At 36.9% G+C, this 15,848-nt stretch overlaps 1 protein-coding gene across 9 annotated transcripts in view; it reads left to right on the top strand.

Annotated features, from left to right (window-relative positions):
• Positions 1–15,848, top strand: part of riiad1 (regulatory subunit of type II PKA R-subunit domain containing 1) — a 24,117-nt gene extending 8,269 nt beyond the window's left edge. For 5 of the 9 annotated variants that reach the window (XM_085473857.1, XM_085473856.1, XM_085473854.1 and 2 more), the window contains 29 exons: positions 2,211–2,330; positions 3,104–3,178; positions 3,341–3,402; positions 3,996–4,017; positions 5,407–5,455; positions 6,365–6,506; positions 6,781–6,858; positions 6,957–7,150; positions 7,229–7,362; positions 7,765–7,883; positions 7,980–8,101; positions 8,459–8,564; positions 8,692–8,907; positions 8,987–9,157; positions 9,283–9,423; positions 9,592–9,641; positions 10,808–10,928; positions 11,017–11,135; positions 11,226–11,367; positions 11,464–11,657; positions 12,009–12,099; positions 12,265–12,385; positions 12,611–12,792; positions 13,309–13,458; positions 13,533–13,675; positions 14,137–14,273; positions 14,398–14,495; positions 14,946–15,099; positions 15,401–15,848. In XM_085473857.1, the coding sequence (XP_085329983.1) occupies positions 3,121–3,178; positions 3,341–3,402; positions 3,996–4,017; positions 5,407–5,455; positions 6,365–6,506; positions 6,781–6,858; positions 6,957–7,150; positions 7,229–7,362; positions 7,765–7,883; positions 7,980–8,101; positions 8,459–8,564; positions 8,692–8,907; positions 8,987–9,157; positions 9,283–9,423; positions 9,592–9,641; positions 10,808–10,928; positions 11,017–11,135; positions 11,226–11,367; positions 11,464–11,657; positions 12,009–12,099; positions 12,265–12,385; positions 12,611–12,792; positions 13,309–13,458; positions 13,533–13,675; positions 14,137–14,273; positions 14,398–14,495; positions 14,946–15,099; positions 15,401–15,483 (3,399 nt within the window). In that variant the 5' untranslated portion in view covers positions 2,211–2,330; positions 3,104–3,120 and the 3' untranslated portion in view covers positions 15,484–15,848. The remainder of the gene's footprint in view (positions 1–2,210; positions 2,331–3,103; positions 3,179–3,340; positions 3,403–3,995; positions 4,018–5,406; positions 5,456–6,364; positions 6,507–6,780; positions 6,859–6,956; positions 7,151–7,228; positions 7,363–7,764; positions 7,884–7,979; positions 8,102–8,458; positions 8,565–8,691; positions 8,908–8,986; positions 9,158–9,282; positions 9,424–9,591; positions 9,642–10,807; positions 10,929–11,016; positions 11,136–11,225; positions 11,368–11,463; positions 11,658–12,008; positions 12,100–12,264; positions 12,386–12,610; positions 12,793–13,308; positions 13,459–13,532; positions 13,676–14,136; positions 14,274–14,397; positions 14,496–14,945; positions 15,100–15,400) is intronic. The other 4 variants (XM_085473850.1, XM_085473851.1, XM_085473852.1 and 1 more) reach the window with 1 other exon arrangement.

Below are 15,848 nucleotides of genomic sequence, written 5' to 3'. Positions count from 1 at the left end.
AGAAGGAATTCAATTTAATTTCTTTATTGATTTTAACATAACAGTTAGGTAATAGTGTAATTATATTTTAACGAGAAAAGGATGTCCATCTGATGTATTATTGTAAAGAGACAAGGATCAGTTAGGTAATAGTGTAATTATATTTTAACGAGAAAAGGATGTCCATCTGATGTATTATTGTAAAGAGACAAGGATTTAATTGTGCCCCATGTGTGATTTGCTTTAATCCCATTTGAGCTATTTAAGCTCAGCTACATGGACTTCTTTGAATACTGCTTGTTAGGAACTAGTGAGGCAACTGCACAGTGCTCAGTGCTCTAGATATTATGATCAATCTTAAAAAATATTATTGCTCTAGTGTCCTGTCAGATATTTTAATTACTTAATAGTACGATGGGTGAGCTATTTACTGTTTTTTTAATAGTAGCCTTACCCACCAGTGGCAGTTGTTTCATATTTATGTGCTTTCGCCCTGGAAAATGTAAATAGTCTTTTTTTGTTTTGACTTCACACTTTTATATGAATAATACTTGGTATACTGGTATGTTTATCTTAAATACAATTTAACTGAGATATTATCATGACATAAACTCTAAATAAACATTGTGCTTCACTGAATTTATTAGAATAACAGCTTCAGAGTTACCAATTATTACTTTTATTAATGATTTGTGAATGATTTTATTCATAACTTTTAGGTGAATTAATGTTCTCTTCACCAGACCTTATACGCAATTACAGCACTTAATTTTTGTTGACACTTGCTACTAATGTAATTTAACTAGTATACGTGCACAGCAGATGAGAATTACATGATATACATACATGCCCATACATGATATGATCAAAGCTCCTGGACCACTCACACATTAGACTTATTCCAGAGGAGGTTTGGAGGTCTGCAGTTAGGCAATAGGCACGCACTTGTTAGCCCTGCTCTGAAACTTTAAGCCACCTCAGCAGCAACTTTGCTTCTTTATGGTTGAGCTACTGTGGTTCCTAAATGCTTCCACTTTGCAATTTCACATATCGTTAATCGAGGAGTATCTAGGAGAGAGAAAATTTCGCAAACTTGTTGTAATGTTGGCATTGTATTATAATGCCACACACAAATTCAATGAGCTCTTTTTAATTACCCATTCTTAAACAAATGTTTGTTAAAGCAGAGTGTTTAAATGCTTGATTTTGTCCACATACGGTTTTCTATATAGTTTATGCAAACAAATAACAGAATTTTATAAGACCAGATTTATATGTCACTTCACAATTTACCCATTGAAGTGTCCTCTTTCAAGGTTTTTCTTCTGTAGCACGATGTTTGTTTGATTCATACTTGATAATAACTATGCAACTCAATATAATGGCAAAGTAAACAATAATAGACACACATGCAAAAGTTGTAGTAAGTTTCAGTAAGCTGCAGTACCAGCAGAGAGAGATATTTTATTTTGAACATGAAAATATCACAGAAAAGTGTTTAAATAGACATTACCAACAGTTACATGTAAATACATACTAGTAGCCTAGCTTAATTGTTCAAGGACCCTAGATTCATACCTTCCTTGCTCGCCAGCGACTTCTTGGCTTTGAATATAGTATCTCCCCCTGCTGGTACTGCAATTTCTGCATGTGTGTCCATTTCACACTTAGAATAGGCAAAGCGTGAAATGGACATGGTGGACCAGCATGTCTATTAGATGCTTTGCTGTGATATAGGATTTAATTATGAGATATACTGTGTATATATAAAATGTGAAAGTTGATGTTTCTTTTTCTTGTGTGATTGGAGGAACTTAAGAGCTTAATCGCACCAGACACGCCGTAGCACGTTGTAAAATAGTTAGGAGGTAGTAACTGTGGGGTGACAGTTCTAATTTTGCTTAATGTTTTCTTATTTTTTCTAGAACTGCAATACACACATGATTGATTGGAAAAATCTGAGTTACATGAATGTAATAATGAATACTCAGCGGTGTTAGCAATGAGTAAAGACAAAACTGTTTTGACTTATTACTGAGGTTTTGCCTGAAGAATCAGAAATTTTGTGAATTCAACGTGAAACTTATTTTGATTGTTAAAAAAAGCAAATACTCACACACACACACACACACACACACACACACACACACACACACACACACACACACACACACACACACACACACACACAGTGCTGTATTAATGCCGTCCCCCTGCTTTGACTGTTTCAGTTACAGGTGGACATCCTCCCAGATCACATTAGTCACGAAGTACAGGCACAGAGGACGAACACTCTTATGCTTATGCATCCTGTTTTTTCTCAGATCTACCAAGGAGAAGACTGGTAATCTGTAAGTAACAACTAATTTATATATTCATAAGTTGCAAAAGTTATTATTTTTTTTCTTTCTCAGTTCTTGTAATACTATTATTTAAATTTAACTGTAAACCTTTACAGATCTGGCACAGATGAACATTTATATTTTAATGTTTTGTTTTTCTCGCTAATAGATGATATAATAGTAAAGAAAAGATATGCTCTAAATCCTGCTCTTACATACACACTGTTGAGACTGCGTGGTTAAAACACTCATTTTTGTTCTAATACTCTTTTCATTCTTTATTATTCATAATCTGCTGAAATATTTAAATGAGAAGAAAAATCTCTGTAAAGTAAACAGTGAATTCAACATAACAGTATACAAATGTTGGTGAAGGGAAATCCTAATGAATGTGAACCAAATACATTAAAAAAAGGTAAAAATGATAGGACAAAAGAAGAGAAGACAACAACGTGGTGCTAAAATATTGTTCCACAGTACATTGCGTGCATTACCAAACCTGTTTTTCACTGCAAGTTATCCTCCAAAGTCCTCAGAGATTCCCAAAGGATGAATAGCTCACACGGTTACTAGGAAAGTGTGATCATAAATCCTCACTGGAGGAAGTATATCACAAAACTGGAGGTGGCTCACATAGAGACAGTTTCAACAACAAGTGAAGACCAATGAGGATTAACTGCATGCAACTAGAAGTGAAATTAAAGCCCAAGAAAGAAGATCTGTGCCAAACATGTCATTTGTGTTCATGTTAACACATTATGTAATACCATCCTGTCGAACAGACGCACAGCCTATCCACATGGCTCCGAAGGGAGGAGCCTGTTTGGTTCTGCTCATCTTGGCCTCTGCAGTTTTCGGTAAGCTCCAAAAACATCACACTCAGTATACCCGTTTTACCCCTTTTTTATACTATATGTTTGTTAATGTAAATATGTGTTCTCATAGGCACATAAACATACATGTATGAATGCTATTAAAAGTGTGTGTTCATTAATACACACCTTTACGTGTCTGCCTAGCTCAACTTCCACATATGGGGCCTCAAGAAAAAGCTGAGTTAGAAAAAGTGACTGAAAAACTGGTAAGGTGTTTTCTGAATTTCACGTCAGTAGAAATTTATTTTTCAGGCTTAAGAGTAGGGCTGGAGCTGTCAGTTATTAAATAATTAAGTATTCTCATCAGTTTATCGAGTAATCCGATATTGAATATTTTTTATAAAGAAAACATTTTCTTAAATCCCAAAATAAATAAATAATCACGGTAAAAAAAATAAGGTATAAATGCAGCCAAAACTAAGATTAAAAAAAAGTGAAAGAGCCTTTACGCTGTCTTCTTAGAGATCTTTCTTACATTAGTAGGAGGCTTCATGCGTATTTTTTTTTTTTGCATGTATTTTTTAGTGTGCTAATAAATGAGTGCTTGTGTGTCTGTAAGCCTTTAAAGAAAAGAGCATTAAGAAAAGTGCGTATATCAACATTCTGAGGGCTGAGGTTTCGTCAACCTCCCATCAGCTTTTCCCCAGTAAAGCCTTTAATGGAGCGGGTGAAACACTGGCATTTACATAGTGACAATTGAATCATAGAGTCATGCATTAAACAAAGCATCAAAGCGAATAAAATGTGTTCATATTCAGTTTGGGGCCAGTGATTTTATTTTATTTTTTTTCTTCATCAGATGAAGAAGTGCTACTATAGAGGTAAGAAAACTTTCAATACACTTTTTAAAGAGAAGAATGTGTATGTGTGTAAAGTACACCCTCTTTCACATTTTTATACATCACTGCGTAATAAAAATAATCTGTTCATTAAAGAGTCTTTAAGTTAGGCAAACACAACCTCATATGTACAGCAACGCATGACACATTAATTACAAAAGTACACCCTTACTGCTTCCATAGGAATTAAGAGGATAAGTCCTACCAGCCTGGTGCTTCAGCTGCCCTTACTGACGCAACCCCCAAAAAGGGATTCGTGTCTCCGACTGGAATCGAACCAGCAAACCGATCATTCTTCTGTGAAAAACATTGTTCACAAGTGTAATACAGTGGTCCCTCGTTTATCGTGAGATGTACGTTCTAAAAATAACCCGCGATCTGTGAAATCCCAACTTTATTTTTTACATTAAAACCCCTCACTACACACTTTATACAGTTTTCTCAGACAGGCTCGAAGATTTTCACACTTTTCTCTCTTGTTTAAAGACCCTCACAGTTTAAGCCTTCGTAGAAAAATAAGTCCAGTATTATATAATGAAACCAAAGATCAAACCCTGTTTTCAGGTCCAGAACATGGGAATAGAGCCTCAGTGAGAGAATTCAAGATTAACAAATCAATGATACGGACGTTGAGGAAGAAAGAAGAATGAGTTGAGTAAAGTTTGACTGATCTGACTATTTTGTTGCTTAATGCGTCTCATACTGTGGTGCCTTATGGTCTGAAAAATACGCTAACTTCCACCTTCCTTTAGCATGTCTAGAAGGCTAACCTTTTGTGCGATGGTTAGCATCGTCCTCTGCCTTTTGGGTGCTAGCGCAGGTACCTTTGATAGTGAAAAAAACGTTTCGTCGGCATTGTTGTGTTTGTGAGGGAGAAAACTTACAAACATACAGTACAGCACTTCACAGTCACACTGCTAGAGATAGAAGATTTATATAAATTTGACAAGCTGAACACATTCTGTACTGTACAGGGGACACGGCACGGAGGAGATTGATTGACAATGGTCTACAGCCGACCAGGACGCAGAACACAAAGCGCTGTAAACAACAAAAAATCATGCCAAAAAAAGATCCGCGAAAAGTGAACCGCATTATAGCGAGGGACCACTGTACGTTCAACATAGTTGCCAGTCCCAGGAGTGAATTCCTCTGCAAAATGAATAGCTTCATTAAAAAATTAACATGTATAAAATCTTGGAACTGACACAGGGTGTACTGAAGCTGAACCTTAAAATGTTTTGTTGGAGTAATTGTAATGTAACTCCAGTCACCATGCTGAATTGGCGTCAGTGTGAGAGTGTGAGTACCCTGACCACATTCTGTAATATGAGCCACAACTGATATGTGGCAAATGGTTTGATTTTACAGGATACCCAGAGCCTAATTTGATGCAGGTCAACAGTGTCTTCAACTCCAGGTAATTCGTTTTTGTATTTTGTTGCTGTCCTGAAGAATCAAGTGGTCACTTCAGTTATCACACTTATTTGGACTGTTGTGTAATATTTTTCTTTATGCTTATCCACTTTTTGTCGTCACCCCACTGAAACTCTTTGTGATTTCCATAACTCAAGAAAAAAGTCACCGTAGATTTTCAAATTGATACCATAGATGCATCTACTAAAAATTGCGGACAAGCTCAAATCTCAGTGACCTCGACTTAAAGGTCAAAGGCCAGAGGTCAAGTTTTCTGAAAATGTTGTGAATGCAATAACTCAAGAACGAGGCAATGTGGGATTTTTGAACTGATACCATAGGTGCATCTACTATAAATCTTGGACAAGTTTGAATCTGAGTGATCTCGACCCCGAGGTCAGAGTAAGTTTTCTGTAAGTCTTTTGAACGTGATAATTGGGAATAATTTAGTTCTCTTGTCTTTTTTGTCCCTCAAGTTATTCTTTATCAATTTTGTGCATAAACAAGGAAAAGAAATGTAACTAACCAACTAGTCTAAAACTTGGAGACATACTCCTTCAACGCTTATCTGCCGTTAAACCTAAAAATGAGGATTCGGTCCCAGCTAGTGAACTTCAGAACAAGGTGACATAAGATTTTAAAATTGGTACCATACATGTGTCTACGAGGAGGCTGAGGGGTAACACTGGTGGTTGCCAGTATTTTCATAAATAAGTGTAAAGAAAAGATTTGCTTTTGCTTTTTGCTGCAAAATGTTAGTAAATAACTTATTGATAAGCTATGACATTGGTATTTAACTCCATCTTAAGAATATGGTTTTGCCTGGTCAAATGTGTCTAGTTAATCAAAGGATATTTGGTATATTTATGTGAAAACATTTATTCTCATCAGCTTTTATTTGCTCTCTCATTAGCCTTAGTGGTTCTGTGCAGAACAGAGATGCTAACCAGTCGAACGCCCTCCTTTCCACTTTTCGTCATCTCCTGACCTCAGTCACTACAGGAACAAACATGAAGTCATTTGGTCAACTCCCCGTGGATATTTCACAAAAAATGGTTTGAAAATATAAACATCCATACACCCATAATCACACATACTGTATAATCTATCTCCATTTCCTTAAAAAATATAGCCTTTTGAAATCGGATGATTCTTTTTGATGCACTCTGTATTAACTGAAACATGTAATTCATTTTTTTATGAGTACCAGGTTAGTCATTAAAGTCACTGATTATTTAAAGCAGCGCTTATTGTCTTATTAATAGTCAGTATGAATTTTTTGTTGTGCAGTTCTGACCGTTAATGTTTTTTCTGTCTGTCTGTTAATAGACTAACCAGATGTGGAATTGCAGCAATCTTCCAGGCATGATTGAGGTGATGAGAAACTATTCTGGTGGCATATCAAAGGCAAGGGAAACCCTCCCCCCAAAAAATAAATGCAATGGATAAATTGTTACTGTTTTTTAACAGTCTTATCATGTCTGCCATCTATCCTTTTCTCCTAGGAGGATTCTGGATGTTATATGCAAGCGTTTGCAGCCCCTCTTTCCTGGGCAACTTTGACCACACAGGATAAAAACAGCATGGACTCAAATGACTACAGAAAACTGATGTGGGCTGTTACACCTATGGCGGGGCTTATGCCCTTCCTAAAAACAAAACTTCTGATGAACGTAGATATCCCAAAGCTAAAAAACATGTGAGTATGCTTTTATGGAATAATATTATCTGGCTTTTTCATAACCTTTCCTATAAATAAACCTGGTGTTGTTTCCAGGATGGACATGTTGAAGAGTATGTATGATCGCATACCTCCTGGTCAAAGGACTCGTGTGGCTGAATGGGCGAAAGATCAGATCACCCAAAACTACTTCAACTGTTCAATAAAGCCATGGGTTTACGCAACATTAAGTAAGAAAAGTCAGAAATCAATTGATAAAATCTATGTACACACATACAGTTCTGTTAGCATAACTTCAGAGGCTATTACAGTTTGATGGCATTTTTTATGTGAGAAAAACTGTAAATTGACTCATGTTACTTACGTTGGGACTTCCATTATACCCAGAACCTGCAAAACCCTGACTCTGATCTATGTTAAACCTTAATTTGTAGTTTTATCCCATTTGAACAATTTCTGTTTCAATTTAGTAAAATTTAAATGACAGATCATACAGACAGATCCACCAACACACCACAGTCTCGCAAATACATTTTAAGAGGCAATTAAGATGCCTTGTTTTCTACCTCATTTCTCTCGTTGCGCTTCTGATAAGTATAAATGTGCATTGTAAAACCTTGATTTATTAATAGAGCATATGGATATCTGCTCCCCTTCACTGGAATGGCTGAATTTGGAAGCACTGACTATTTTGGGACCCTACCTGTCCTATTTACCACCAAGTGATGTTAATTATTCTTCTAAAGTAGAGGTAAGAGAAGGATAAAGAAGAAATAAGACATGGAAGAGAAAAAAACAACAAGGTTATAATTTTTTCCTGGTTGGTCTGCTTTGCTTTGTCTTCTAGCTATGCAAGTTTTTCTCTTCAGCTAAGTTCAAAACCACGATGAACCCCACTCTGAGTAAGAAGTTGCTCCATAGAATCCAAGAGTGCTTCAGTTCACAGGAGTTTCCAGAACATGTGGAAAAGTGTGTATACATTATTGATGTACATTAGCAGGTGCAGGTGTTAACAGTAAAAATATTGATTTGTCACTATGGGGAAAGCCCAGAGTCTTCTTCTTTTTTGCTCTAACATGTCTGCTGTGAAAGAAGTGATAAGAAGCATTTCAGGAAAAGGATCTAGTTGTACATAACATGTCATGTCATTTTTTAAAAGACTGCCGAGTGGTTTTACTTTACCCGCTACATACCAAAATAACACAACATCACTGAGGTTTCTGATCTTAGATCTTATAGGGACAGAAAGAAACACAAGGTTTCACACAAAAATGTGTGAAGGATTTGAAATAATCACTACGTTGTCTGGTATTTGAATCTCCACAGACTTGGCCCACTGGCTTGCTATTATGATCCCCCAGAGTTGAATGCTAACTTCAGTGGGAAACTCCTCTCTCAACTGGACCAGTGTGACAGCTCCCAAATCAAAGGGGTATTTTTCACTTACGCTTACCCAAACTTTCACATTTATCTTCTTTGATCAAAGATTTGAATTGTTTCTTGAATCTCAATAGTGTCATAATTACTCGTTCTCTCTTTTATCCTTCCCAAAACACAAGCTGAAGACACGGCTTCTCAGTTCTCTGAGGTCACTGTCAAGCCCTGCTCAAATAATACGAGACTTAAGCAGTACTGTTACTGCATTGTCTGCCAAAGAAATTGCTGCAATCCCTGCCACCAGTCTCACACAGGCTCTCAAAAATCTGGGACCCAACATCCGATGGACAAGGAGCCAGCTGCATGCTCTTATCGAGAAACATTTGGGTGAAAAGAAAGTGGGTGGATTCAGCTGACGGCTTGTGTCAGATAGCTGTCCTCATTGCTTGATACTTACCTCATTCTGTTCCGCCTCAGTGTAAACAGATATCCGGGATGGAGCTGATGAAACTTCAGCCCGTTGCAGAAGGTTTGCCAAACTGTATACTGAAACAGGTAAAAGCTGTAGAGGTCCTGAATGAGCCAGAGGGCCTAAAGAACATCTCCAAACGACTGAGCAGGGGACAGCTAATGGCCATGCTGGTAGGGGTGAGTTCTTCATGTTTCTTCATTTCATCACACCAAATACATTGTGTCTTAAACAAAAAGTATGTATTCTTTCTTTGATTTAATTTCTAAACATATTCTTAAAAGAATTAAATGTTTTCCTGTAGATGCTTAAGGAAATGCATCCTCCTGCGCTGGTGCCAAAGTTGTCTTCCCAGTTACTTAACGTCGTTTCTATTAACATTTTGGCCGATGCAAATGTCACCTCTTTGGACCAAGTGACAAACAAAACTTGGACTCGGTCACAGGTAGTGATGCTAAGTATGCCTTAGGCAGCTTCTTTGTATTATTTTGTTGAGTTTTCTAATTTATTTACTGTTACCATCCATACATTGCTGTAGTAAGTATATGACTGATTTTGTGATTTTCTCTTTTTACTCAAAAAATGGTGCCACTTGTGGTGTGTTCTTACTCAGGCAGCATACCTGGCAAAGAAGATGGCTGACCTAAAACAGCTTCAATTTAGGTGAGAGAAGTATGCTGCTGACAAAATATCTGAAACTCTTTTTGGCAAAAAAAAATCCTTCTAATAGAAAAACAGAAAGTGCATCCAAAGAATTTATTCACCTAATCGTTTCTACAGTTTTTGCTTAAAGCACTTGACTTTATTACTTGATTCATCAGCAAATCTCAGAAATATTTCTCTATACCTGGATATTTGCCACAAGTGGTAACATGACTTAACTGTAACAGAAAACATTGTATTCATTTAAGATTTAGAGCTCTCTGTCTAAACTTGTCCATATAGGTTCTTGCTGAAGCACCTGAATTGGCCTATTGACTCACTGCCACCCTCATGGATCATTTTTATTGGCAGTCCTTTGACCTTTTTGAAGGATTACAAGTACAGAGAGAATACATTACTGCCTTAGAGCAACCTGTCAATGTTATTGCTTTTCATTGAATGCGTAATGCACGTGAACAGATTGCAGAGCTTATAAATAGTACAAATATGCTGCTGAGATTGTCACTGCAAATATAAGAATAGACCCAAGTTTTTATGTTTATGCAAAGTCTGACAAATATTTGTACACAGAAACGGTTCATAGAATATACATGCATATATATATATATAGATATATATATATCTATATATATATATAGATATATATATATACATATTAGTGCTGTCAGCGTTAATCTTGTTAAAATAACTGCATTATTGCGGCAAATCTCCATTAACGAGTTATTGCGGATCGCCCTGTGCGTGGGGCTGCACGGCATCAGTGTGTTGGCACAGTTAGCTCGTTAACGCATTAGTCTACAGCTCTTTGGCCCTCACTTTCTGCCATGTAAACGCAAGTGTTTCACTTACATTTGTGACTTATTTGATCATATCTAGGAGCACCTGTGTGAATGCAAAGTACAACCACATTAAGACCAAGAGCCCCCAGTACTGATATGTTTTTTTTTCTGCAGACTACTATAAAATCTAATTCACTGCACCATAAATTTCCTTACTACTTAATTTTATTCATTTAGTTGTTTCTGTGAAGCTCTTTAAGATTATTGTGTGATCTTTACCAAAGCCTTTAATGCAGGTTTACAATTTTCTTTGGTGCTTAAGTTATTGTCATGTTCTTGTTACTGTGTTTGTTGCTCCTTCATCTGAAACATTGTTGTCTAACACAGGAAGATGCGTTCGGTCCTTCAGGGCATAACCTGTAAGATGATTAATGAAGCTCCTGACAGCGGTGTAATGGAAATGGCTTTGGCCATGGCAGAGTCTCCAGAGTGGCTCTCCAAAGTTCAGGTAGGTATTTACTCACACATAAACATCTTGTCTTTACATAGTGTGTGCAGTCCGCACAGAATAACTATTATAACAAGCATGTTTCTAGGCAGGATGTGCTGCCAAAAAACTTTTTGCAACTTTGGTGAAAAAGAGAGCAGACTATTTCAAAACCATCACTGAACAGGAACTGGATAAGATTCCTTCAGCTTTGCTTCTTCACCTGCTGTAAGCAAATGGTGTATTTACTAGTTTAAAGTTTGTTTAGATTTTTTTAAGTTTGTGTTGAAATCTGTTTTCTCATTCCTTTTATTGTAGCCCTTCAGATGTGGACGATTTGCCTAGTTCTGTCTGTCCTATTTTCCTTGACAAGATGGAAGAAGCCAACATCAGCTCTTTGCCTCTTAATTCCCCGTCTCGTCCTGCACTCACCAAGAAAGCCCTGTTCTGCCTAACCAATGTACACTCAAGGATACACATAGTAACAATAAGTATTATCTGATAAATTGATCCGCTTGTTCAACAGCAGTTAGAGATGTCTGCTGTGTTTTTGTAGGGGACAGATTTATCCAGCCTCACCGGTGGTGATCTGCCCAAGCTAGGGCCCCTCGTATGTGAGCTGCAGCCTTCCCAGCTGCGTCTAATGAACCCTGATGTCCTCAACTCCGCTTTCCAGGAGATGGCTTCCTGCAAACATATTCCTCAACAATACAGGGCAGATATCATTAAGATGGTTCACCAGACCTTTGGGTAGGACACCCTCCTAATGAGCATTAAAGTTAATACAAAGAAGGACCATAGACTGTATATAAAAGATGCACAAAGCTTCCAGAAAAGTTATGGTTCTTACTGAATATAACATGAAGTTATATATATATATATATATATATATATATATATATATATATATATATATATATATATATATATATATATATATATATATGCTTTCTTTTTGAGTGAATAAGGGGAACAAAGCCAGTGTGCTTTGTGTGTGTGACATCCAGCTTACATACATACATACATACATACATGTTTTGTATAGAGCCAAACAAAAAAGCTAAAGTAGTAGTCTTGTGTACTTTTTTAAAACATCTGTAGAAATTCTTCTGATTGGACCGAGGACACTGTGGAATCAGTCGGTCCCCTTCTTCTTTGTGATAAGGTTGCCACGTCTGCTCTACCCAACAAAGTGCGTATCTGCCTTGTCCATTACATGCAGCTCATCTTGTGTTTGTTTTTGTCATGTTCATTATTAAGTCACTCAGAACTCAGAAGTGACTCTCCTGCTTGTGATTAAAAATGGATATATATTTTCAGTTTTTCTTGATGTTGTCCCTCTCTGTATCTCCGTTAGCCTTGGATGAAGGATGTTCTTCGTTACATAAAGTCACTGTCCTCTGATCCTTCAGATGCCCTGAAAAAGAAAATCTTTGCTCTTACCACCACTAGATCAAATGCAACACGTAAAAAGAGGGGTGAGAAGGAGGCGTGCTTTATCTGTTTTGCAACAATTCAGTTTTATATTTCTGTTTTTTGTAGTTCTTGTGTCTCTAACAGCAAGAGCAACACTGATCATGGTAATAGCAGCGTAACTTTTTATTTGAATCTCTGCCACAGTTTAGTTTTTAGTTTGAATTAAAATACATTTTATTTAAAGTGGTTTTTAAAAAGCCTTATGATTATATTGTCTATACCTGTAGAGATCCTGAGAGAACCCACTGAGAATTTGATTCAAGAACTGGGAATGGATAATGTGTACTGGTCAGCAGGAGAGCTGGATAAGATGTCAAACAGCACTTTCCTGGCCACTGTAGAAATACTTGGAGAAATCCCGAACTACAGTGCAGATCAACTGGCTGTGCTCAGCAAAAAAGCTACTGAGGTACAGTGAGACACAGTCATCTTGGTTTCGTTCATTCGCCAGTCTGTTTTTTCTTTCCAGCATTTCTAGTTTGAACAGTTGGCTTTGATTCGGGCACTCACAGTGAGATTGCCACAGTAATAAAAAGTTATTGTAAATCAAGGTGGAACATAAAAGTTTTTTTCCACTTTCCCACAATTAATAATAATTAATACAGCTTCACTAATGAAAGTTAAGGTGTACATTTTGAATATCAATATTTTAATATTATTGAACCAAGATCCAATTGAGCAGTTATTATCCCTGTTTGTCTTAACTGATAAACTGACCTAGGTATAATTTGCTCCGCAGCTTAATGGAAGTTAGAGAGGAATAACGTCTGTGTAAATATCCAAACAAATAAAACGCTGCACTCTTCTGGTGTCAAAATTAAAACGCAATCTGTAACTTCTTAAGGTTGCATTTGCTGGTCTGTATGTAGAAATCCTATATTTAGTTATTTTGTGTTAGTGTGAATATTTCTGTATATTTCTTTAGGCTTTTGGCCCCGTGTCACAGATGAACGAGGGCGTGGTCATACAGCTTGAATGTATAAATCAGGGTTTTTCTAATTCTGACCTGGAGAATCTCCCCTTGCCAATGGATATTGTAGAGGGAATTTCCCACTGTGGATGGACTCAATCACAGGTGAAGCATAGAAACAGCATTGCATGCTCACCGCTATATCGATTACACACATGACATGACTCATGTGCCAATAGATGGAGTCGTTGTGGAGGGGAATTGCCAAATATAACAATCTGAAAGCGCAGCAGCTGGGAGCTGCAGAGATGGTATCACTGAACCGGCTCATCTGTGGCCTGAGCTCCAGCGAGATCAAACAGCTCAACATCAGCGCCTTCAAGTTTGTCCACCGCACATCTCACTTTTCATTTTATTTAAGTCACCCATTTTTCCAGGCTCTTATTTTCACAGATTATTTTTTGTTAATCTAATGATCCGTGACTGCCCACAGCCCATCTCCTCCCACCTCTGCAACAGTAGTGAAAGTACTTTTGAGAAGTGAAAATTCAAGTGATATCCTGTCATATGCAGATAAAAGAAATCTTAACCTCTGCCACTCATTCAAGACTTTTTAAAAGTTTCTTTTTTTTTTAATTTTTAGCTGTGATGTCTTCTTATTTCTGAAGCAGTGATCATAAATAGTTCATAAATACTTTCTTTCTGGTCAGGTGCATAAACAAACCTTTTTTTAGAGTAGACTCGTTCACAGGTAGTGATGCTAAGATTATTTTAACTTTAAAGAGCTGCACAATGATACAGAGTCACAATTGCACGATGTGTGAAAGTTTATGTTTGTCACAGGAGGGCTGTGGGCTCGATGGATGGTATTAAGTGCTCCTTTCAGATTTTACAGCAATTAAAAACTCTAGCTGTGGCTGCATTTGGGAAACCCAGCACCTGGACAGAACCACAGGTTGCAGACTTGGGCAACATACTTGGTAAGATAATATCTGCAAACAAAAAAAACCCCCATTGGAATATTTCATAGAAATACCTGTAAAGTGTCACCTGGGAGAGAAATTAGCTTTCACTTTTGGTAATGTTTTCATCTGTGTCCCTAAGCTGGGCTGGATGCATCGGAGCTGGCTTCTTTGGACCCATCTGTCTTTCCATTTGTCAGCAGGACGTGTATCCCACTCATCCCTCCAAACAATTTTGCTGTAAGCAGCTTTTTATTTCCTACTATTGTTTTTAAGCTAGAAGCCAAACCTAGAGGCCAGATTTAACAAATACATTCACTCGAGTGTTGGGCCGTGCCGAAATAGGCCTACATACAAAAACCCTTAATTGATATTTTTACCAATATTTTATAAGAGAAAATTTGAGCTCAGGTGGACTGAGCTCAAATGTATACTATGTTTTACTTTTATTAGGCTCACTCCATTTCAAAGCAGATCATAAAAATGTAATTAGTTACAATAAGGCAGATAAAGGTTTTCACAGGGTACAGTGAAAGACAACAAATATTGTCATTATGAAGAGGATAAATGCATCACTAATAACATTGAAATTAAAGTTCGCTTGTTCTACGTGTGTGAATATATGTCAGTACAAATTTTAAATGCAGGACTTTTATTTTATTAAATGTTGTATGCCTGTTTTCCCTGCAGGTACTCTCTGCTGCTCAGCTGGAGGCCCTTGGGCCTGACAATGCAGCAATGGTGACCACTGAACAGCGAAATCTGTTGAATAATGATCAACTTGACACAGTTGAAACGGCTCTAACTGGTTTTCGTAACCAGGCACAAAGAGCTGTTCAATCAGGTAAAAACACAAATTTGCACAGCATTTAATTCCCACGTTCTTCGTCATCTAAATATTTTGAAGTATTTGGAACAAGTTAAATTTCATCCTGCCATTAAACGCTGCCATGTAGGCTTGGCTTATTCTGAAAAACCTAATTTCAGAGTGTTTTCAACATAAATATGACTTAAATTGTTTATTAACAATATAATAACAATTATTATGATATATTTATATATCAATATGTAAATATTAGACTTTAGTTTTAATGACCTTTGAATATTATCACTGAGAAATCTTTATATTTCACTGCTATGTCCAGGAGCTCCATCGCTGGGTGCAGAGGGGCTCTCAGCCTTCATGAAGCCCCTTCTCTTGCTTCTCATTGGGTTTCTCCTGCTGTGAGTCATCACATCCATCTGCTTAAGCTAATTACAGACCTATATTAATAATAAAATAAAAATAAACAACAGTTCAGCAATTCTTCAGGTTTATTTAGTGTTGAAGACGTTTGCACAGATTAATGTTTTATGATAATCTATACATGTTTGTGACTGTAGCTCACACGATTAGATGACCTTCTGAGATGTGTTAGAGTTCCTTTACTGTGTTATGTGTTAATAAGAAAATATATTTTATTAATTGCAGAGAAATATTTCATGTTTAATTTTCAGATGTTCTCGGTATGAGACTGTTTTTTGAAAAGTTGATATTTACTGACAAAAACCGAAGAATGATTCAACTTAATAAACGTTATTGTTACGCCAGCA

The sequence above is a fragment of the Copadichromis virginalis genome, linkage group LG11 (genome assembly GCF_057382275.1).
Source record: "Copadichromis virginalis isolate Kocher_CV1m ecotype Utaka linkage group LG11, C_Virginalis_male_GT1.1, whole genome shotgun sequence".
Classification (NCBI taxonomy): Eukaryota; Metazoa; Chordata; class Actinopteri; order Cichliformes; family Cichlidae; genus Copadichromis; species Copadichromis virginalis.
Note: the sequence above shows the minus strand (reverse complement) of the source record. Positions and strands in the feature narration are given on the sequence as shown.